The 25,462-nt window shown below is 42.7% G+C and overlaps 1 protein-coding gene across 1 annotated transcript; it reads left to right on the plus strand.

Annotated features, from left to right (window-relative positions):
* Positions 1-2,898: 2,898 nt before the first annotated feature.
* On the plus strand, positions 2,899-23,291 carry LOC106585147 (transmembrane protein 178A). Its single transcript, XM_014171039.2, has 4 exons — positions 2,899-3,728; positions 13,180-13,293; positions 15,496-15,633; positions 20,942-23,291. The coding sequence occupies exons 1-4, from the start codon at positions 3,317-3,319 to the stop codon at positions 21,181-21,183; spliced, it is 906 nt and encodes a 301-aa protein (XP_014026514.1). The 5' UTR covers positions 2,899-3,316; the 3' UTR covers positions 21,184-23,291.
* Positions 23,292-25,462: the final 2,171 nt, after the last annotated feature.

Consider the following 25,462-nt stretch of genomic DNA (forward strand, 5'->3'; position numbering starts at 1 on the left):
GTGTTTCATGTCTGTACACTACTCGTGTTTCTTGTATTGTTCCATTTTCGTTTATTTATTAAATATTCACTCCTTGTACTTGCTTCCTGACTCCTAGTATACACTTTGCAACCAACATGTTTCAAGCAGACCACCATAGTTCCTGTGCCCAAGAACACTAAGGTAACCTGCCTAAATGACTACTGACCCGTAGCACTCACGTCTGTAGCCATGAAATGCTTTGAAAGGCTGGTCATGGCTCACATCAACACCATTATCCCAGAAACTCTAGACCCACTCCAATTTGCATACCGCCCCAACAGATGACACAATCTCTATTGCGCTCCACACTGCCCATTCCCACCTGGACAAAAGGAACACCTATGTGAGAATGCTATTCATTGACTACAGCTCAGCGTTCAACAACATAGTGCCCTCAAAGCTCATCACTAAGCTAAGGACCCTGGGACTAAACACTAAACACTCTGCCACTGGATCCTGGACTTCCTGACAGGCCGCCCTCAGGTGGTAAGGGTAGGTAACAACACATCTGACACGCTGATCCTCAACACAGGGGCCCTTCATTGGTGCATGCTCAGTCACCTCCTACTCCCTGTTCCCCCATGACTGCATGGCCAAGCACGATTCCAACACCGTCATTAAGTTTGCTGACGACACAACAGTGGTAGGCCTGATCACCGACAACGATGAGACAGCCTATAGGGAGGAGGTCAGAGACCTGGCAGTGTGGTGCAGATAACAACCTCTCCCTCAACGTGATCAAGACAAAGGAGATGATCGTGGACTACAGGAAAAGGAGGGCCGAGCACGCCCCCATTCTCATCGACGGGTCTGTAGTGGAGCAGGTTGAGAGCTTCAAGTTCCTTGGTGTCCACATCAGCAATGAACTATCATGGTTCAAACACACCAAGACAGTCGTGAAGAGGGCACGACAACGCCTATTCCCCCTCAGGAGACTGAAAAGATTTGGCATGGGGTCCTCAGATCCTCAAAAAGTTCTGCAGCTGCACTATCGAGAGCATCCTGACTGGTTGCATCACCGCCTGGTATGGCAACTGTCGGCCTCCGACCGCAAGGCACTACAGAGGGTAGTTGGTACGGCCCAGTACATCACTGGGGCCAAGCTTCCTGCCATCCAGGACCTCTATACCAGGCGGTGTCAGAGGAACGCCCTAAAAATTACCGGAGCGCCAAGTCTATGTCCAAAAGGCTTCTTAACAGCTTCCACCCCAAGCCATAAGACTCCTGAACAGCTCATCAAATGGCTACCCGGACTATTTGCATTGACCCCCCCCCATTTCTACGCTGCTGCTACTCTCTTTTTATTATCTATGCATAGTCACTTTATCTCTACCTACATGTACATATTACCTCAATTATCTCGACTAACCTGTGCCCCCGCACATAGACTCTGTACCGGTACCACCTGTAAATAGCCTGAATACTGTTATTTTATTGTTGCTCTTTAATTATTTGTTATTTGTTATTTTTCTATTTTCTTCTTTTTTGTATTTTTTACTTCCATTTATTTAGTAAATACTTTTTTAACAATCATTTTTCTGAAAACTGCATTGTTGGTTAAGGGCTTGTAAGTAAGCATTTCACTAAGGTTGAATTTGGCGCATGTGACAAATAAAATGTCATTTGATTTGTAATTTGCACCAGTTTGGTTAACCTAGCAAATGTGCCAATTTAATTGCTCAATATTTTTCCCATGTCCACTCCACCAGTACAGATTGCAATCATTGTCATCCCCATTTACATGTTTATTTATGTAATTTTTGTTATGCCAGGCACACATCCAGGCTCCATTTTAATGGGACATTATTAGAGCAGGCAAAGGCGCAGATCAAACAAGCCAAGTAAACACCCACAAATCCATTTCACCAATGCTTGTTTGATGGCAATTATTTAATCACTATGAGCTCAATTCAGACTTTGATACTGTCACAGAATAGAATTGCGATAGCATGATGCTGAAATGTATATTGATCATTTCTTTGGGGACAGATAGGGGATTGTTGAAAATCCTGACATTTTGGATATGTCCCCTGAAAGCTTTATATACAGTTCATGAACTCCGTTCATTAATTCACTTTGATATGTCCATTGTTTGTGTGTGTGTTTTTTTGGTTTCACTATCCTTGTGGGGACCAGAAATCCTCACAAGTATAGTAAAACAAGAAAAATTGGGCACTTTGACAGTCTTCCCCAAAAGGAAAAAGGCAATTTTTAGGCTTAGGGGTTAGGTTTAGGGTTACAATTAGGGTTAGGGGGTAGGCCAAGGGTTAGGAGTTAGCGTCTGGTTTAGGATTAGGGGTTTGGGGTTAAGGTTGGGGTTAGGATTAAGGTTAGGTTAAGGGTTAGGTTTAGGGGTTAGGGGTTAGTGAAAATAGGATTTTGAATGGGAGTCAATTGTTTGGTAGTGCATATGTGGGTGTGTGTGTAAGATAGAGAGAGAGAGAGTACTGCAGAGTACGGCTCATATCATTCCTTGAAAGTTTGTGTGACCATTGCGTTCAGAACAGGTGCATCTTCCAACATTGTGTAGCTGGTCCGCACTCGAAAGAAGATTCAATGTTTCTTTTTAGTGTTAATTTCATTCAGGAGTAGGTAGATAGACAAACGTTTTGGCCTGTTTCGTGTGTGTCATGTATGTGTGTGCATCTGAGAGAGAGAGAGTAATTTAAGTTTTACACATTAAAATTGTCAAACTGTTACTTGTTACTTGTTGTATTGGGAGTGTTGATGTTTCATCAAAATAAGGACGCGAGGATTAAGTTACATTTGGAGCCTTGGAGTCACAGGAAACCATTATTTTATCGTAAAGATACACCCATCTTTATGACTGACTTTGAAAGAGTAGGACAACCTTGACGTTCCCTCACACAAGCTGTGTGTCGCCTCCGAGGGATGGTCATTTCCCTCTCCATGCGAATAGGAGGAGCCTTTAGTTTTAGAGGACACGACTTCAAGTCCAGGTGCTGAGGAGAGGGAAAGAGCGAGAGGGGTGGTGTGGTTTATGCAGGTAAATACTAGTAATCTCGACCACAGAGAGGCAAGTGCGGAGTTTAGCCCACACCCAGCACGCTTGCGGACACCGTACCGATCCACCTGTGTTGCTGTATCTTCCGTTTCAGCAACCCGCGGGTGGGAAGCAGCCAATGCCAATGCGCTCTCGACTGTGGACGGTGCTCGCAGGTCAGAGGATGCGTAAAAATGCTTAGTAACTGGAATAGCAGGTGCTGGAAGAAGGGCGTCCGACTGTCAACACGTCTAAACTGTGCGCATAGCGCCGAGCGCTGATGTTCAAACAATGGAGAAACAAGCTCTTGCAACGGCTCTGAGCTTGTCCATGAGCGTTGTCTCTTTACTCTTGCTGGTCACCGCTATCTTCACCGACCATTGGTACGAGACAGACACCAGAAGGCATAAGGAGAACTGCGACGAGTATGGGTCGGATTCTAACGACCAGAAAAACAGGGAGATGCCAATATACCACTTGCCTCTTGTGGACAACGGTAACTCCAAACGGAACGTGGCGCTTATGAAGCCGATTCACGTCGGGAGTAGAGAGGAGGAATTGCTTGAGAACTGGAGGGCGATACTGGGGATGGGGATTCTTGAGACGGAATGTGGCCGTCCGTTGTTCTCCACATATTCTGGACTGTGGAGAAAATGCTACTTTCAAGGCATGGACCGGGATATCGATAAACTCATATCAAAGGGTAAGTTTTAATGTGCACACTAAAAAGTGGGAGAAAGGAAAAACAGTTGTGCAATTTGCTGTCAATGATCCGTGACTATTAGGCAAGGACTGTTTTGCATTCCTTTAATCGAGGTAGCTCCATCTGGGGTGATGATTCTGCATACGTGCATTGCGTCAAAACAAGGTTTATGAGGGCTCATGCACAAGGGCTCATGATTAAACACGCCCAAACTCATTTCCAGGAACATGAATTGCTATTTCAAACTCATTGCCAAGGCTTGCTTTAGTAGGCTATTATTATTTCTATAATTGTCGCATCATGATGAGGGTGCTGGGAAATTCTAACCTAATGATTTAGGTTATTAATAGGCAAATTTATGAGGAACATTTTTACATTTATTTCCCTCTCATTTTCCCACAGTGGTAATCGTTGTAGACTGGCCTTGGAAATGTTTGTTTATGTTGTTATCCCTGTCAAATCTTCAGTAGAGCCATCCATAGGGCTACAAAAGCCAAAAATGTTGATTGACTACACTTAGAAAGAAAAAAAGGTTCCAAAAGGGTTCTTTGGCTGCACCTATAGGAGAACCCTTTTTGATTCCATTTAAACCCTTTATGGTTCCAGGTAGAACCATTTTGGGTTCCATGTAAAACCCTCTGTGGAAAGGGTTCTACATGGAACCCCAAATGGTTTTACTTGGAAGCAAAAGGGTTCTACCTGGAAGGGACAGATAGCACCTTTTTTTACCCACAAAGAAACCCCTTTGAAGCCATTTTTTATTCTACAGGGAAAAGTGTTCAACATGGAATCCTACAGGGTTCTTAAGAATAATCTCTATGGAAAAAAGGGATCTAAAAGGTTTATTTGATTGAAAGTGTTCTACCTACAACCATAAAGGCTTCTCCTTCAGGGAAACGCCAGAACAAACCTTTTCTAAAACTGATACAGTGAATTCATGCCCAATGTGCTGAAGTTCAAGTCCCTACAAAGTTAAGGTGGAAACTCAAAAGGTCGATCGGGATGAAAGGAGAACATTTCCCCACGGTGTCCAGTCCATCAAGATTAATGTCGCCCTGATTAAGCCAGGGGCTAAATGTCACCGAAACCCACTTGTCACCTTGCATTTAAAACAGCTAAGGTGTCATGTGAAGGATCTCAAGCTTCAACACCTACCCTTTGATTTCTGTCAATGTTGATTTCATTTGATACCTGCTTCAACCTGTGAAGGATTGTGCCCATACACTCTTAGAAAAAAAGGTTCCAAAAGTGTTCTTTGCGGAAGGATAGGGTTATACCAAGAACTGTTTTGATCAGAAGAAGGGTTCTTTGTAAGGCAAAGGGTTCTACCTAGAACTTTTAACATACTAAAAAATGTTTTTGGAAGAAAGGGTTCTTTGATGATTCTTTGGAAGGCAAGAAGGATTCTACATAGAACCACACATACTCATTAGGAAAATATTCAGACCCCTTGACCTTTTCCATATTTTGTTACGTTACAGCCTTATTCTAAAATTGATTAAATCGTTTTTTCTCTCATCAATCTACACACAATACCCCATAATGACAAAGCAAAACAGCTTTTTAGAAATTTTTGCAAATGTATATAAAAATGTATAAAAAAATATGACATTTACATAAGTATTCAAACCCTTTACTCAGTATTTTGTTGAAGCACCTTTTGGCAGCTATTACAGCCTTGAGTCCTCTTGGATATGACACTACAAGCTTGGCACACCTGTATTTGGGGAGTTTCTCCCATTCTTCTCTGAAGATCCTCTCAATCTCTGTCTGGTTGGATGGGGAGCATTGCTGCACAGCTATTTTCAGGTGTCTCCAGAGATGTTAGATATGATTCAAGTCCGGGCTCTGGCTGGGCCACTCCAGGAAATTCAGAGACTTGTCCCGAAGCCACTCATGTGTTTTCTTGACTGTGTGCTTTGGGTCGTTGTCCTGTTGGAAGGTGAACATTCATCCCAGTCTGAGTTCCTGAGTGCTCTGGAGCAGGTTTTCATCAAGGATCTCTCTGTACTTTCGTTCATCTTTCCCTCGATCCTGACTAGTCTCCCAGTCCCTGCCACTGAAAAACAACCCCACAGCATGATGCTGCCTCAACCATGCTTCACTGTAGGGATGGTGCCAGGTTTCCTCCAGATGTGACGCTTGGCATTCAGGCCAAAGAGTTCAATTTTGGTTTCATCAGACCAGAGAATCTTGTTTCTAATGGCCTGAGAGTCCTTAGGTGCCTTTTTGGTAAACTCCAAGCAGGCTATCATGTGCCTTTTACTGAGGAGTGGCTTCTGTCTGGCCACTCTACCATAAAGGCCTGATTGGTGGAGTGCTGCAGAGATGGTTGTCCTTCTGGAAGGTTCTCCCATCTCCACAGAGGAACTCTAGAGCTGTGTCAGATTGACCATCAGGTTTTTGGTCACCTCCCTGACCAAGGCCCTTCTCCCCTGATTACTCAGTTTGGCCAGGCAGCCAGCTCTAGGAAGAGTCTTGGTGGTTCCAAATGTACATTTAGGAATGATGGAGGCCAGTGGGTTCTTGGGGACCTTCAATGCTGCAGAAGTTTTTTGGTACCCTTTCCCAGATCTGTGCCTCGACACAATCCTGTCTCGGACATCTACGAACAATTCCTTCGACCTCATGGCTTGTTTTTGTTCTGACACGCACTGTCAACTGTGGGACCTTTATATAGACATGTGTGTGCTTTTCCAAATCATGTCCAATCAATTGAATTTACCACAGGTGGACTCCAATCAAGTTGTAGAAACATCTCAAGGATGATCAATGGAAACAGGATGCACCTAAGCTAAATTTCGAGTCTCATAGCAAACAGTCAGTATACTTATGCAAATAAGGTATTTATTTTTTCTTTCTTTTTTTTTTTACAAATTTGAAAAAAATCCTGTTTTTGCTTTGACGTTACGAGGTATTGTGTGTAGATTGATGAGGGAAACAATTAAGGTAATCCATTTTAGAATACGGCTGTAACATCAAAATGTGGAAAAAAGGAAGGGGTCTGAATGCACTGTATACTGTATATAATATTTCGTAGCATGCTCTATTGCAGGGAGATTTTCAGAATTGTTTGTTTTACTGTAATATCTGTGTTTTTGTATGTACATTGATCGCTTGATAAATGTTATGTTACACAGAGATAAATAACATACTGTTTTCTAAACAAATCCAATCTGTTAGAAACTGGATTTATTTCCAGCCATAACTCTGGCTGGATTCCAATAGGAATTACACATCACTTTGCAAGCCAGCGTAATGTGACTTACAGGCCTGATGTGGCCTGTAAACCAGGAGATTCCTAACACCACTGTGTTAGGGTATAATTAGACCCTCAACGAATGGCATTGTGATATATGTAATGTATTGTCATAAATAATTCAATTTTAAAAGCTAATAAGCCTAGTGGAACCGTTCATATAGGGTTCTAGGAAGAACCCTCAGAAGATAAAAGGGTTCTCAGTCGAACCCTTTATAGATGGTTCTAGGAAGAACCTTTAGATGATAAAATGGTTCTTGGAAGAACCCTTCATAGAGGGCTCTAGGCAGAACCTTTCACAGAGAGTTCTCGGAAGAACCATATACAGGGGGTTCTTTGAAGAACCCTACATTGAGGTTTCTAAATAGAACTCTCTGCAAAGGGTTCTACTCAACACCAAAAAGGGTTCCCCATGGGGACAAACCAAAGAACCCTGTATGGTTCTACTTAGTACCTTTTTTTCTAAGTGTGTAGACTAAGGCTACTCAACCTCATACCAAAAGAGTTGTCTCTTAGACCTTCTTGGACCTAAATGGCAGCATAATGCCTCAAAGAGCATCTTATTTACTCAGTGTCTGCATCTCAAATGGCAACTTATTTCCTGTAGTGCACTTATTTTGACCAGGGCACATAGAGCAATAGTCAAAAGTAGTGCACTATACACTCTTAGAAAAAAAAGGTGCGATCTAGAACCTAAAAGGGTTCTTCGGGTGTCCCTATAGGAGAAACCTTTGAAGAACCCTTTTTGGTTCCAGGTAGAACCTTTTTGGGTTCCCTTAAAAAACATTTCCACAGAGGGTTCTACATGGAACCCAAAAGGGTTCTACCTGGAACCAAAAAGGGTTCTACCCAGGCTCCCAGTGTCCTGTCTGGAGCATGAAGTCACGAGCTCTGCTGGTTGGCTACTGCTACTACGATCGTCAGAACGGCCAAAAAAGTTTGAGCCCAAAACGACTGTCCCCCCCCAATCTAGTTTATTATGGTCAAGTTCAATCCCCACAGGGAATTATTTGAGATATTTAATTGAATAGTGATCCAGTCTGACTACTACACAGGACCACGTGCTGACACAGACAAATCACGGGCTACGAGGAGGCTCTCAGTTGACTCTCTCAGGCAGAATGAAAACGACTACATCGACCATGATCCTTTGCTAGTTACAGCCACTTTCACTATGATCCTTAGTGCCATTTAGCAATATGGCATGCTTAAAATTAACATACTTTTGGCTTCATGTGCCACTCGGGACCTTTCCATGGTTTTCCATAGGAATACGTGGATGACGTCAGCGCTATCACTATCTACTGGAACCAAAAAGGGTGCTCCTATGGGGACAGTCGAAGAATACTTTTTTCTAAGGGTGTATAGGGAATAGGGTGCCATTTGGGACACAGCCAGAGACTGCGAGCAGAGCTACTCATATCTATGCAAAGGCACAGAGTGTTGGCTACTGTAAATAAACAAACAACCTCCTGACTCTCTGAGCGTGAGATGCAGATGCTCGGCTCGCAGCCTCACACGCCTCACGCTCACAGTGAGAGATCAAACACAGGTGTCAGCGCTCACTTCAAAGTGCCTGCTCAAATATGCACATGATGATGTTTCATAATTTCTACCAAGTATGAAATGGTAGCGGTTCCCATGCATTATGTAGATGTGGACCACAAGACCTATGATAGAGCTTTTGAATGTGTGTTAAGATTTTGAATAAAAAAAGTGTTTTAAAGAGCATCAGGGCGTCATTCGATTGTAAACTGTCTAGATTTTGTCCCACCAATTCAAGTTGTGGGAGCTCAGCTTAAAATAAGGACAGACATTCTCACCAGCAACATAGGACTCATGGGGCGTCTACTGTACTCTCGTACAAGAAAGAGACAACATTTTTCAGTAGCTCACATACAGAGACACCGTAACAGCAGCAAAGGTAACTTGGTAACACTTTATAGGTTGCCTTTATAATGGTACATTTTCTAACTGGCTTATAACAGTTATTTAATCATTTGTAAATGCATCATAAACAAATTAAAAAGGGTACCTTATAAAGTGTTACTGAGCACTCACTATGTGAACCTGTCTAAACCTGTCCAGTTTGGAAAAAGAACAAAGTAAGCAACAGCACAGGCCAAGTTAAATTAATTTGTCCTGCATATAGTTGATTACTATACCAATTAAACTCTACAGAAGACCTAGGCCTACCATGCGTGTAAGGGAAACTGGACAACCCAAGTCATAGGCTGCTTCAAAGCCAAGTAAATGTTAAAGTGTTTACCCTTTTCAAACCAAGTGAGTCATTGCATGGAAATACAAGAGCTCTCTCAAATGTCACAGTTTGAGGCAGTTAATGAGGATAAAAACAAATATTGAGTATTGCAATGGCCCTTTACAATGTGACCTGACACACCAAATTTATAACAATGTTATAAGCATGCCCTGTATAATATGCAATGCCTGGTTTATGACACAAAGGCTTTTGTTAACGATCAGTGACATAAAGCTGTTATGAAATGAAACGTTAAATGAAACTTTTATACAGTACATGATTATAAACCATTATAATATGGCATTATGCCATATACAGTACCAGTCAAAAGTTTGGACACACCTATTCATTCAAGGGTTTTTCTTTATTTTTACTATTTTCTACATTGTATAATAATAGTGAAGACATAAAAACAATGAAATAACACATATGGATTCATGTAGTAACCAAAAAGGTGTAAAACATATATTTTAGATTTTAGATTCTTAAAAGTAGCCACCCTTTTCCTTGATGACAGCTTTGCACACTCTTGGCATTCCCTCAACCAGCTTCATGAGGAATGGTTCTCCAACAATCTTGAAGGAGTTCCCACATATGCTGAGCACTTGTTGGCTGCTTTTCCTTCACTCTGCGGTCCAGGTCGGGTGATTGTGGCCAGGTCATCTGATGCAGCACTCCATCACTCTCCTTGGTCAAATAGCCCTTACCCAGCCTGGAGGTGTGTTTTGGGTCATTATTCTGTTGAAAAACAAATGATAGTCCCACTAAGTGCAAACCAGATGGGATGGTGTATCGCTGCAGAATGCTGTGGTAGCCATGCTTGTTAAGTGTGCCTTGAATTCTAAATAAATCACTGACAGTGTCACCAGCAAAGCACCCCCACACCATCACACCTCCTCCTCCATGCTTCACGGTGGGAACCACACATGCGGAGATCCTCCGTTCATCTACTCTAAATCTCACAAAGATACAGCAGTTGGAACCAAAAATCTCAAATTTGGACTCAATAGACCAAAGGACAGATTTCCACCAGTCTCATGTTTCTTGGCCCAAGCAAGTCTCTTCTTATTATTGTTGTCCTTTAGTAGTGATTTCTTTGCAGCAATTCGATCATGAAGGCTTGATTCATGTTGAATCAGTTGATGTTGAGATATGTCTGTTACTTGAACTCTGTGACGCATTTATTTGGACTGCAATCCGAGGTGCAGTTAACTCTAATGAACTTATCCTCAGCAGCAGAGGTAACTCTGGGTCTTCCTTTCCTGCGGCGGTCCTCATGAGAGCCAGTTTCATCATAGAGCTTGATGGTTTTTGCGACTGCACTTGAAGAAACGTTCAAAGTTTTTGAAATGTTCCGTCTTGACTGACCTTCATGTCGTAAAGTAATGATGGACTGTTGTTTCTCTTTGCTTATTTGACCTGTTCTTGCCATAATATGGACATGGTCTTTTACCAAATAGGGCTATGTTCTGTATACCACCCCTACCTTGTCACAACTGATTGGCTTAAACACATTAAGAAGGAAAGAAATTCCACAAATTAACTTTTAACAAGGCACACCAATTAGGTATTTTATTAGGATCCCTATTAGCTGTTGCAGAAGCAGCAGCTACTCTTCCTGAGGTCCACACAAAACATTTAACATGGCATAATACATAACATTAATACACAAGAACAGCTCAAGGACAGAACTACATACATTTAAAACAAGGCACACGTAGCCTACATATTAATGCATACACACAACCTATCTAGGTCAAATAGTAGAGAGGCGTTGTGCTGTGAGGTGTTGCTTTATCTGTTTTTTTCAATCAGGTTTGCTGTTTATTTGAGCAACAATAGATGGAACGGAGTTCCATGCAATAATGGCTCTATATAATACTGTACGCTTTCTTGAATTTGTTCTGGATTTGGGGACTGTGAAAAGACCCCTGGTGGCATGTCTGGTGGGGTAAGTGTGTGTGTCAGAGCTGTGTGTAAGTTGACTATGCAAACAATTAGGGATTTTCAACACATTAATGTTTCTTATAAAAAGATGAAGTGATACAAGTCAGTCTCTCCTCAACTCTTAGCCAAGAGAGACTGACATGCAGCCCTTTGATTACAATGAGGAGCAAGACGTGCCTCTCTGTTCTGGGCCAGCTGCAGCTTAACTAGGTCTTTCTTAGCAGCACTGAACCACACAACTGGACAATAATTATGATTAGACAAAACTAGAGCCTGCAGAACTTGCTTTTTGGAGTGTGGTGTCAAAAAAGCAGAGCATCTCTTTATTACAGACAGACCTCGCTCCATCTTTACAACCATTGAATCTATATGTTTTGACCATGACAGTTTACAATCTAAGGTAACACCAAGTAATTTAGTCTCCTGAAATTGTTCAACAGCCACACCATTCATTAACAGATTCAGCTGAGGTCTAGAACCTAGGGAACGATGCTCTTAGTTTTAGAGATGTTCAGGACCAGTTTATTACTGGCCACCCATTCCAAAACAGACTGCAACTCTTTGTTAAGGGTTTCAGTGACTTTATTATCTGTGGTTGCTGATGCAGCTATGGTTGAATCATCAGCATACATGGACACATATGCTGTGTTTAATGCCAGTGGCAGGTCATTGGTAAAAATAGAAAAGAGTAGAGGACCTAGAGAGCTGCCCTGCAGTACATCACACTATACATGTTTGGCATTAGAGGAGCTTCCATTAAAGAAAACACTTTGAGTTCTATTAAATAGATAGCTCTGAATCGATGATATGGCAGTGGTTGAAAAGCCATAACACATGCATTTTTTCAACAACAGGTTATGGTCAATAATATCAAAGGCTGTACTGAAGTCTAACAGTACAGCACCCACAATCTTCTTATTATCAATTTCTTTCAACCAATCATCAGTCATTTGTGTCAGTGTTGAGTGCCCTTCTCTATAAGCATGCTGAAAGTCTGTTGTTAATTTGTTTACAGAGAAATAGCATTGTATTTGGTCAAACACAATTTTTCCCAACAGTTTGCCGGCAGCAAACTTATAGGTCTGCTGTTAGAACCAGTAAAGGTCACTTTACCACTATTGGGTAGCGGAATAACTTTGGCTTCCCTCCAGGCCTGAGGACAAAGACTTTCCTCTAGGCTCAGATTAAAGATATGACAGATAGGAGTGGCTTTAGAGTCAGCTACCATCCTCAGTAGCTTTCCATCTAAGTTGTCAATGCCAGGAGGTTTGATTGATCGATAACAATCATTTTTCCACTTCTCGCACACTAACTTTACAGAATTCAAACTTGCAATGCTTTTCTTTCATTATTTGTTTTTATGCATGAATACGATGGGTCACTGTTTGTTGAATTGAAATGCATTCCAGGTGATTACCTCATGAACCTAGTTGAGAGAATGGCAAGGGTGTGCAAAGCTGTCATCAAGGCAAAGGGTGGCTACTTTGAAGAATATAAAATATATTTTTTGGTTACTACATGATTCCATATGTGTTATTTCATAGTTTTGATGTCTTCACTTATATTCTACAATGTAGAAAATAGTTTAAAATAAATAAAAACCCTTGAATGAGTAGGTGTGTCTACACTTTTGACTGGTACTGTATGTTGCCCTAAGAGTTGTGCAAAGTTGGTAGAATATTATTCACAGCTGTAATGGCTGTCAAAGGTGCTTCCACCGAGTATTAACTCTGAGGTGTGAAGACACACGCAATCAATCTTATTTTGAGTAAAAAAAAAATGTAAATCTCAAATTTTCTTTCAATTTAAATATGTGGAGTAGGTTGTGAAGATCTGTAGGTAAAAATCCAGTGTAATCCCTTTTTAAATGTATTTTTGGTAACTTCAAGTAAAGATATGCAAGTTGGGCAAAGATTTTACATAACAAAAGTAATGCGTTCTAATGTTAAAACGTAGAGTTTTTTAGTAATCCATTCTCTCCACAGGTATTGCGGACCGATGCACAACTGTCAAGTACCATTTCTCTCAGCCCATTCGGCTTCGAAACATCCCGCTCAACCTGACGAGAACCATTCAGCAAGACGAATGGCATCTCTTACGTAAGTATTGCAGACTCAACGTCCCAGAACCACCTGCAATAAAACCGCTTGCATGGCTAGCAGTTTTTTATAGAGAGAAATAGTAATCGTGTCTTTATGTAAGAACTAAAGGAGGCTAACTGCACTATGGATTGTTGGGCAAAGCTTATGGGGAAATGTATGGTTTTTTTGGAGGGGGGGAGGTATGGATAAATGTAAAAAATAAGGTCTGTGGTGTAAGGTCACAGGCTTATGAGATCTTATACGTTTTGTTCTATGAGATAATCTTCCTCAGCTGACGTCACTTTGTGAATTTTTAAGCATTTATGTAATCAAAACAAGCACATAAAGCACATAAATACTTTATAATTCATAAAGGTCATGTAATCTTACTGATATTATCTCATAGAACAAAACATATAAGATCACCTAAGCCTGTGTTAACTTCAGATCTTATTTTCAGTGTTTATCCTAAAATCCCACTCCTTCCCCATTCATTTCCCCCATAGCAATGCCCAACGAACCAGAGGTAGAAAATGCTAGCTCATTTCCGGCTGGGTCTGAGCAAAAAGTATTTTGAACAATGGTTAGATGGCCTTGGTGTGGTGTGAGAAGTTTGATTCCAGGTGCCCCACAACTGATCTATGTTGGTGTCTGCGGTGGGATAGTCTGACGTCTGTCATGAGTAGTGTTAGGGTCCTTTAAGATGAGCTTTTCCAGATAGTGGGTGGTGCAAAAACACAGTGATCCTAACTTTCATCTTACACATTTGGGGCAAATTTCTACCACCATCTTTGCTCAAACAATATCATTGTATCCCTACCCATATTATTTCCATTATTTATTTTTACTGCTCTTGCTCTTCCCATCCTTTGTATTGTGTGTTTTTTTTTAAATAAATATTTACGTTTTGTATGTGTGTTTTTTTAAAATATGTTTTTCAATGCTTCATACAGTACTGTAGACTAAAGGTTCTGTCTGTTGTGTCTAGGTTTGATAATGAAATAACAGTGGAAGTCCAAATACCAGTGCTCCATATTAATTTGGCTTCACGCTGTGGAACCTTTAGAACCTTCAGACAACCCAAGTGATCTCTTCAGACATCCATGATCTGTAATAAGGCTACTACTGTACCCACATGCTGAATATGTTAAGTTAACCTTTCGAAGCTAGTATTCCTACTCCAGTGTCCGACCCCTGATGAGTGGATTACTACATGGTTATAGAAAATGTCCACGGGGAGGGAGTAAATGTCAGCTCGTACAAGAAAAACACATTAACTCCACATAGTCTATTACTGCACAACTAGTCTGAGGAAGAACATTCATCAAAGTCAAAGTACCATCGGTTTTCTCTGTCTGCATGCCATCTTTAGACAGCGACTGCATCCCAAATGGCACCCTATTCCCTATTAAGTGCACTACTTTTGAATGCACCGTTGTTCCCTATTAAGTGCATACGGTGTTATTTGGGACGCTGACATTGTTTTTCCTGCTCGAGTTTGATCCTGTGTTAGGATACTGCAACTCGATGTGACAAGTGTATGAGATGCAGAGTAGGCCTAAACATTTTTGGGGAAAGTATCGGATATGTGATTTATGATCAATGTGTCATAATGTTGTTACAGTATATCATAAGTTGCAGGAATTGAATATTTCCATCAACATATCCCACTATAAAACTGTTGTGTGTTGAGTGACATAATGCTTGCCATAACGTTTACTGAAAAACAAGGCACAATGCTGTCATGATGCATTAAGGAAATCATTCAAATTCACCTATTTCTAACAGTCGTTGCTGGCTATTTTATGTTATGACAGGCGTCATGTCATTCTTATGACAGGGTTGTAACAAATGTAGGACAGGGGAGACCAAAAGAAAAGTATTACCTAACAAAAATGTGTGTTTATCCCCGTGTTTGTTTGGAGACTGTTGACGGGTAGCACGAGCGGGTTTACCAGGGGGTGGTTGTCATGGAAATGTTGGTGTGTGCATGTGTGCTAATGTTTTCACTTGTGTTTGTGCTCTTGTGTGTGTGTACGCTTTGTGTTTGTCTGTGTGTGTGCGCATGTGTGCTTATATGTACGCTTTTGTGTATGCTGGTGTCTGTATCTTTGTGTGCTTGTGTGTGTGTGTGTGTGTGTGTGTGTGTGTGTGTGTGTGTGTGTGTGTGTGTGTGTGTGTGTGTGTGTGTGTGTGTGTGTGTGTGTGTGTGTGTCTCAGATCTGCGGCGAATCACGGCGGGGTTCCTGGGGATGGCGGCTGCCGTTTTGTTGTGTGGCAGCATTGTGGCCACCGTGGGTTTCTTTTGGGAGGAGAGCCTCACCCAGCACGTCTCCGGCCTGCTCTTCCTCATGGCAGGTACAACGCCTGCCAACTACCAACACCCTACCTCTCCTGTGTGTGTGTGTAAGGGCTTTCATTGCCAACAACCTACCTATCCTGTGTGTGTGTTAGAGAGAGAGAGCGAGAGAGAGAGAGACAGAGAGAGATATAGAGAGTGTGTGGTTCTCTTTCCCTTTCATTGTTGGTTTCTTTGTGATGGCAGCGTTCAACTTTTGTCTCTCTGTGCCTCTTTTACTGCAGCCTATCTCTATATCTCTATCTTTAGTTTTCTCCCACTCTCTCTCTCTCTCTCTCTCTCTCTCTGTCACATCTTCTCCTGCTCCTCCCCTCCGGCGTATGACATCGCCAGAATACTAACCACCGGTCCTGGGATTCATCATTATGCACACCTAGCACTCATCATTACGCACACCTGTTAATCATTATGATTCACATCTGGACTTCATTACCTTCATCATTTCCTCCCCTTTATATGTCACTCTCTTATGTCTTCTTACCAGTTGGTGTTATTCTTGTGTACCTGCGTATAGCCACATGGAATTGTCTCGTTTCTGGTTTTGTTGTTTTATTAAACGTTTCACCTGCACGTGCTTCCCGACTCACAGCTCCGTTATTACAGAATACCAACTTAAACTATGGAAGCAGCAGGAAGGTCTGGGAGAGAGGAGAGGAGGAGCTAGATTATTATGAGGGGTTCATGGCTCTGTTTAAATGCATTTTCGATCATCCCGCGGAGGGCAGAGAGGGAGGTGAGTGTTTGCTTCAGCTTCAGCAGGGGAATCAGACGGCTGCTGCGCTCAACTTCCGGACAGTAGCAGCTTCCAAGTGGATGGAATGAGCCGGTGCTTCATACGATATTTAGAGGAGGTCTGCACGAGGACGGTCCAGACAGAACTGGCCTGTCGGGACGACAATCTCACCCTGGACGCACTCATTGCGAAGGCCATCCACCTAGAGCGTTGGCATTCTCATCGCTTCTCTCTCTTCTTCTGCGAATACTCGGGAGCCTGAACCCATGGAGGTAGGGGTCACACACATTTCCACGGCGGAACGATGCAGACGGATATAGCTGCGGCTATGTCTGTACTGTGGGCAAGTAGGACACAAGCTCCAGTACTTCAGAATCCGTGATCCACTAGAGCAGAGGGACGGTCACGTGATGTTCCATCCCCTGGACTTGGAGTGAGTATTCCAGATTCAGCTCTCCCTGATATACTTTTTTTGGTGTCCATCACTCTGGCTGACTGTCCCTCATGTACTGTGTCTACAGCTTTAGGGGATTCTGGTGCTGCCGGAAACTTTATGGATCAGACCCTTGCCTTCTCCCTCAACATTACCATCTATCCACTCTCCTCTCCTTTTCCGGTTCAAGGTCTTGACTGTCGGCCATTAGGATCTGGAACCATCACAGACATCACTCAACCACTCACCCTCACTGTGGAGTCCAATCACCAGGAGAGCATCTCCGTCTTCATCACAAGTGCACCAGTTCACAAAATCATTCTCGGCCTCCCTTGGCTCCAACGCCATAACCCTACCATCTCATGGTCGAGGATGAAAATCAGACTGGTCACCTGAATGCCGGAAGACCTGCTTCCCAATCCCCTGTGGTTCTACGTCGGTTAAGAGTCCAATGGTTGCCCTTCAGCCCAACATCCCGGAGGAGTACCAGGACCTAAAGGAGGTATTCTTCAAGACCTGCGCTACTTGTCTCCCTCCTCATCGCCCCTGGGACTGTGCCATCGACCTTTTCCGGTGCTACACCTCTGCGCAGACGCATCTACCCTCTGTCTGTGGCTGGGACCCAGGCCATGGAGGATTACATTCAAGAGGCACTCCAACAGGGTTTCATCCGCACATCCACGTCCCCTGCATCGGCTGGTTTCTTCTTCGTGGCAAAGAAGGAGGGAGGATTACGCCCATGTATCGATTACCGAGGACTCAATGATGTCAGAAGTATCGGTACCCTCTCCCGTTGGTGCTGTCAGCCATCGAGCAGCTCCGCGGGGCCCAGTTCTTCACCAAACTGGACCTGTGGAGTGCCTACATTCTCATCCGCATCTGGGAGGGGGATGAGTGGAAGACGGCGTTCAGCACGATGTCTGGTCACTCCGAGTATTTGGTTATGCCCTTTGGCTTAGCCAATGCTCCGTCAGTGTTCCAGGCATTCGTCAACGAGGTGTTCAGGGACATGCTCGGATGGCAGGTGATTATATACATCGATGACATCCTGATCTTCTTGACCAACCTGAAGGATCACATTACCCACGTTTGGTAAATCCTGGAATGCCTCTTGGTCAATCACCTGTTTGTCAAGGCGGAGAAGTGCCAATTCCACCAGAGGGCTATATCCTTCTTGGGTTACCAAATCAGCCCACAGGGAGTGAGGATGGAGGACTAGAAGGTAGATGCGGTAAGGTCATGGCCAGTCCCAACCACCATCAAGGGGTTACAACGGTTTTTGGGGTTTGCCAACTTCTACCGCCGCTTCATCAGGAACTTCAGCGCCGCCGCCCCTCTTACTCCTCCTCAAGGGTGAGCCTCGTAAGCTGGTGTGGTCTCCAGCAGCCAATGAGGCCTTTCGTCTCCTCAAGGGGCATTTCACCTCCGCCTCCTTGCTAAAACACCCAGATCCCACACTACCTTTTGTGGTTGAGGTAGACACATCTCTCAGTTTTGTCAGAAAGACAGGGTAACCCATTGAAATTGTATCTTTGTGCATTTTTCTCCAAGAAACTGTCCTCCGCAGAGAGGACTTACGACGAAGTTGGTGAAGTTGGCATTAGAGGAGTGGAGACCCTGGCTGGAGGGCACCAAGAAACCATTCGTCATCCTCACCGACCATCAGAACCTAGAGTACATACAGACAGCGAGGAGACTGACTCTGCGCCAAGCCAGATGGGAACTTTTCTTCACCAGGTTCGACTTCACGTTGACCTATCGCCCAGGTTCTAAGAACATCAAGGCCGATGCTCTGTCCCATATCTACGATTCGAGAGAGGTTCCTGCCCAGAGGGCACCCATAATCCCATCCTCACGAGTCATTGGTCCAATGGTTTGGGATGTAGATGTGGACATCCGCCAGGCTCTAGAGAGGGAGCCCGCACCCCGGAATTGTCCTCCCGAGCGCATCTATGTTCCCAAAGGGATAAAGGATTAGCTGCTGACCTGGGCACACACAGCTGTTGTCGTTGGACATCCAGGTATTTCTCGCACCATCCACTCCATTGCTGAGAAGTACTGGTGGTCCACCTTGGTGCAGGATGTTACTCGGTATGGCAACTCCTGTTCTGTATGTTCTCAAACCAAGTCCCCCCGGAATGCTCCAGCAGGGAAGCTCCTGCCGCTTCCCGTGCCTCAGCAACCTTGGTCACATCCATCCAATGACTTTGTAACCGATCTTCCCCGCTCTGATGGTTTCACCACCATTCTGGTGGTAGTCGATAGATTTTCCAAGTCATGTCAATTAATCCCTCTTCCTGGTCTCCCCATTGCTCTCCAGGTCACTGAGGCACTCTTTCAGCAGGTCTTCCGGCATTATGGCCTTCCGAAGGACATTGTCTTCGACCGTGGCCCCCAATTCCAATCATGAGTTTGGAGGGCCTTCTTGGAGAAGCTCGGGGTCACGGTCAGCCTCACTTCCGGGTATCGGCCTCAGTCCAACGGGCAGGTGGAGAGGATGAGCCAGGAGCTGGGGAGGTTCCTGAGGATTCAGGGTGAGTGGGCACGATTCCTTCCCTGGGCAGAGTACGTCCAGAACTCCCTACATCACTCCTCCACTGGGTTGACCCCCTTCCAGTGTGTTTTGGGTTTCCAGCCAGCCCTGGCCCCGTGGACCCCGGGTCAGACCGCGGCTCCTGCGGTAGATGAGTGGTTCCGACGTGCAGAGGAGGTGTGGAGCGACGCGCACGTGAGACCCCAGTGCGCCGTCCATCATTAGAAGGAACAGGCAGACCGCCACCACAGTGAGACTCCTGTGTTCCATCCTGGGGACAACGTCTGGCTCTATCAGGAACATCCCGCTTTGCCTGCCCTGCAAGAAACTGAGCCCCATGGTTTGTGGGGCCGTTCAAAGTTCTCCGGAGGGTCAACGAGGTGACGTACAGGTTACAACTACTCAGTCGCTATCGCATCTCTCCCTCTTTCATGTCTCCCTTCTCAGGCCAGTGGTTCCTGGTCCCCTAGCTGATACTGTCCCCCACGACACACCTCCACCCCACCTGGACATTGAGGGGGGGTCCGGCGTACGCTGTCAGAGCTCTACTGGACACCCGACGTCGTGGGGGTCGACTCCAGTATCTGGTGGACTGGGAGGGGTATGGCCCAGAGGAACGGTGTTTGGTTCCTGTGGAGGACATTCTGGACCGCAACATCATCCGTGACTTCCACCTTCGCCGCCCGGACCGACCTCGTCCTCGGGGTCGTCCCTCTTAGTGGCGTCGTCCTGTGCCTGTCGGGGGGGTACTGTCACATCTTATCCTGCTCCTCCCCTCCGGCCTACGACATCGCCAGAATACTAACCACCGGTCCTGGGATTCATCATTACGCACACCTAGCACTCATCATTACGCGCACCTGTTAATCATTATGATTCACACCTGGACTTCATTACCTTCATCATTTCCTCCCCTTTATATGTCACTCTCTTATGTTTTCTCACCAGTTGGTATTATTCTTGTGTACCAGCGTATAGCCACATGGAATTGTCTCGTTTCTGGTTTTGTTGTTTTATTAAACGTTTCACCTGCACCTGCTTCCTGACTCACAGCTCCGTTATTACACTCTCTCTCTCGTCCAAATCTTCCTCCCAAGTGTTCATCAAACACATACAGTAAAGGCTCTTTTTTTTGCCGAATTTGTAAATGCCATATGGCTACAGATGCATTCATAATACTTTACAGACAGGTGTTAATATGTATAATAAAACATGCCATAAGCTTTCATAATCGCTAATCGCTACAAACAGGAGACTACTTCTATGGTTGTATGCAAACATTCCTATAATATATTTATAACATTTCACAATAGGGCGGCTAATTTTTCATTTCAGTTGTGTTTTAGATTTCCTTTCAACTTGTGTTTTTTATTTATTTATGTTATACTCATTAATTTCCTTTCCATGTGAATGGTTATTAGTGGCAATCCGGATTGGTACATCCATTTTTTTTACTTTTAAATTAATAATATATATAGCCATTGAAGAATATAACTTATAAATGCCTCATGAACTTACTTAAACTGTTCAACCTGTCCTTTGTTGTTATTTTATTCCTGTATTGTCTCTTTAATAAAAATCTTGGAAGTTACAATTTGTCCCCTCCAGGGATCTTCTGCACCATCTCCTTGTGCACCTACGCCGCCAGTGTCTCCTATGACCTCTCCCGGAACCCACCCTTCATCTACGGATTGCCCGGCGATGTGGACCATGGCTATGGCTGGTCCATCTTCTGCGCCTGGGTCAGCCTGGGACTGACCGTGGCATCAGGCTGCCTCAGCACCACCTACCCCTTCCTCAGCCAAACCAAGGATCTGCACTCCAAAACAGCACGGGAGTCCTCAGTATGAGCGGTATGAGCAGTGTGAGAGAATTGAGTGCCCCCTGTAGATTCGGGGGGGATGATTTGTTGGTGTGGACATTTTGTTGCCGACTGAAAACCAATATAAGAGGAGATGTTTTATTTTTACGAAACCAGAGATGAAAACATAGTGTTTCAGTGAGATGTGGGAATCTTGTTGCTCTTTTTTGTAGACTCTCGTCATCCTTTATCGAGGTGTTATGCAAGGTGTTATGATGTGTTATTTATGTGTGTTTGTATGTGCACACAGGCAAACTCACACATACATATGGACCTACACACCCGTACACAAGTACACACACAAATTGTTAGTTCTCGCTCTCTCGCTGTCTCTCTCTCCAAGACATGGAGAACAACATGAGAGTGAATAACATGAAACGACGTAAATACCCACACAGGCATACCACACACACATAAAACATGTGTGTATATATATTACCATATATATGAAAAGGGCATAATTCTTATGGGTGATTTGGTAAGATTGAATCCAATGGACATTGTATAAAATACTAGTATCACTTTGAAAGCAAGAACCCTCTTTTTTTCAGATGTAAGTGATATATTTTCAAAACTCTAAACTGATAACATGTGTAATGCCCCCTATCTTATGTTCAGAACTTTTGATTGTGCATTCATCGGGGTTTCACACATCTTTCACCCCTGAGTCATTAATGCAAAATCAAAGTTTTCCTTAAATACCACAAGCACATTTTTTGGGGCACCAATACATCAGTTAATGATAGGCTCACCATATAGTCATTTGAACTACCACTTCAATTGTTGTTTTTTCAATCACTTAGGTGCAATTTTCATTAGTATGTGGTACATTTTCGCAACAAGCACAAAATTCAAAACAGATCATCACAATCACTCATGTTTCAAAACTTTAAGCACATTTTCAATTGACTGAGTACAACAAACAAATTCACAAAGTCACTTGTTCACTGCACCAAATCACTTTTTCAATTTGGATACATAATCAAAGTATCTGCTTTTCAAAATGCAATATTCACTTTACTTTTGATATGAGTTTCTTGTCATTTGTTAACAATACAATAAACTATCACTTAATCAAACTGCTCAAAACGACTGAACCACAATTATGTACTGCCTAGTTAACATATATAGTTTGATAACTGTTGAACACTGTAAATGTCTATATTTTTACCTAAATGTATCAATTTGACATCTATTTATGCTGGAAGGTAAAACCAAATCATATATGGATGTGGCTGTAAATACTACATCATCATTCTCCATCAGCCAGTGCGGTCTAATAGGACAAAAGGGAAAGAGTCACTGTGTACTACCATTTGGGATTATAGTATAGTGTACAATGCACTGCTGAAATACCTGGGTTGTGCACTGCTGATACACATATCAAAACTGTTCTTTTTGAAGTGCTGAATAGAAGGAATAGTAGATGGCCAGCAGTATTTGACTATAACTTGACATACAATTTTTTAAATAATTTGTATCTAATGGCAGGTTGTGAGCATGCTGAGAAATATATCAGTTTAACAGTTTCATTATCCTTATACAGTACATATTTAGGGTAAATCATCAAAAATAGGGGTATTGTAAAGCAGTTGGTTACTTTAAAAACGTAGTATGGTGTTGTATGCTATTTCTACCCCATGCAACATTGTACAAGATCACCTTTTCTACGTGACTTGTCAACTGATACAGTATCGTCTGTCCCTCTGAAATTCATCAGCTTACAATGTACCAATGAAATTCAGATAATGAGTGAAATATATTATTATACACAATACAGGTATTTCAGCACTACACTAGTGTTCCAAATGGTAGCACATAACTCTTTCCATTTTCCATGTAGTATTCACAATCGCATCCATATATGATTTGGATTTATTTACCTTCCAACATAAATAAATTGATGTCTAACTGATACATTTATGAGGTAAAAATATAGAAATGTACCGTTTTCAGCAGTTATCAAACTGTATATGTAAAGTAGGCACTACATCATTTTGGTTCAGTTTTGAGCAGATTTATTAAGTGATAGATACTTGTATTCTTAACAAATTACAAGAAAGTCCTATCAAAAGTAAAGTGAATATTGCATTTTCAAAAGCAAATACTTAGATTCAATATGTATCCAAATTGAAAGAGTGATTTGATGCAGTGAACAAGTAACTCTGTGAATTTGTTTGTTGTGCTCACTCAATTGAAAAATGTGCTTAGAGTTTTGAAACATGAGCCATTTTTATTATCTGATTTTTGTGCTTGGAGTTGTGTACCACATACTTGTGAAAATTACACCAAAGTGATTGAAACTGTAATCCACAGCCTATGAGATCTGATGATTTCGATTGGTAATTTCAGTTGTGACAATCAAATTGTACAACGTTTTTAGCAAACCCATTAACCAGTCCCTTCCCAAACAGATGAGGCATAATCACTAATAATTAGAAAATGTGTGCCAGACTGTGAGAAGAATGCTGACAATGATAGACGAAGGACTACAGGGTTTGTTGCTTACATAGTTGAGGAAAGTCATTTTTCTCGCCCATGGACACAAATGGTGCACAATTCTACATTGGAATGTGAAAACAGTGGAAACTGGATGAGATAATGTTGACACCGCTTGAATGGATGTAAAACTTTTGTGTTGGACCATCATCACAGATATTCTGAGCAGCCAACAGTGAGGTGTGGGCTCTGAAAGTTACTTGCTGCCCCATGGAATGGCCAGCTTTCGCAACGACTCTTTCTGACCTGGATGACTTGTAGGGACCATGAATGGCTTGTGGGGACATTAAATGACATGTGTGGACCTTGCAGGTTATGTATGTTCAACTCAGCATGCTGTGTCAGAAGCAGAGCAGCATTTCTGAAACAGTACAATGAGCTTCAAGTCTTCTCTATGAACTGTAAATAAAAGATGATCAACAAGAACGTATCTTAAGAGTTTATGACGTGCCTTATGTTGAGCTTTGTCTCTGTGTGTTACCTGTGTTACGAAGGCCTGCATGATGCTGTTACAATGCATTTTCAAGACCCCCTTTATAATGTCATATAATCATATCATAATGATCCTGACTAAATGCACCATTTCATATCAGTTGAAATGTTGATAAAGACAAAACCTATTTTATTCTTAAGGTATTATAAAGGATCCTTCATACGCTCTTGACAAAGTCTTGTCAGTGAACCATTGTAGCACATCAGAGCATGGTTTAACTACCAGATACCAGAGATCTTGAGCAGTATTGCCATAATCGTCTTTGTTGGGAGCTGGGAGCGGCGCCTGTGTGCAAAACTGTTCAGTGTCCAAGGTGCTGAAATCAGCAATCAGCGGTCTTCTATTTTTACCTCAAATTGCTGTACTGTCCATGGTTCTGAAACATTTTTTATGTGTGCACTGTTTTAATTGCACAATTTGGGATTAGCACAGGTTAGATTTAAATGCCTTCATTTTATCTGTCCATGTCCTAAGGATGACGGCATACGCCTTCAAAACCGCCCTCTAGGGGCAACAGTGAACGCTATTACCATCAATTAGGCGTTGGTTTTGCTTGGGTGTTGTGGACGGAGGTGGCAGATGGGTGTAATCTCATGACTCCGGATCTGAAAATTGCATGTTTAATCCAAGTGGTACACACTCATTTTGAAATTGTTTTCCGTATTCCAAACCTTAACCCTTAATTTAACCATTCGAAATGAATGCTTAAACTTAATGTTTTAACCTTATCCAAAACCTTAATCCTTAACTTCAAAATGTGAGGTTTGGAGAAACAGAATGATGCTGAGCAGAAGGAGACGGCTATATTGGTCTGCTAATGCAGGACACTTCAATGTCCAGTGCACTACTTTTGTTTCCTCAACAAAATATATATATAAAAAAATATTACAACATTTCTTCACATTTTTCAGGGGATGCTGAGGGTGCACCCCTACTTCACGCGGTTATGCATTCAGACCAGCCTTCCTGGTTTAACTTTCATAAACTACATTAGTAGAAAGTGTACTGGTTTGGCCTGTAGGCCTATGACAACCATTGTAAAAAGTCTATAAAAAATATCTTCCTAGAGCCTTTCAAATCAATAGTCCATTTATTAAAGACCCTTTCCAGCTATTTTCTTTCCCCATTGAAAACTATATTCCAAGTATAAATACAGTAAAGTACAGGCACATAAGGGTGAAGAACACATACTTGAGAAAAATTGTGTTTTTCAGAAGGAAAAAACAATTAAAGGAGTTGGTCTCTCTGATGGATGCACTCTGATTACATCAGCATT

Source organism: Salmo salar, chromosome ssa02, assembly GCF_905237065.1.
Source record: "Salmo salar chromosome ssa02, Ssal_v3.1, whole genome shotgun sequence".
NCBI classification, from domain to species: Eukaryota; Metazoa; Chordata; class Actinopteri; order Salmoniformes; family Salmonidae; genus Salmo; species Salmo salar.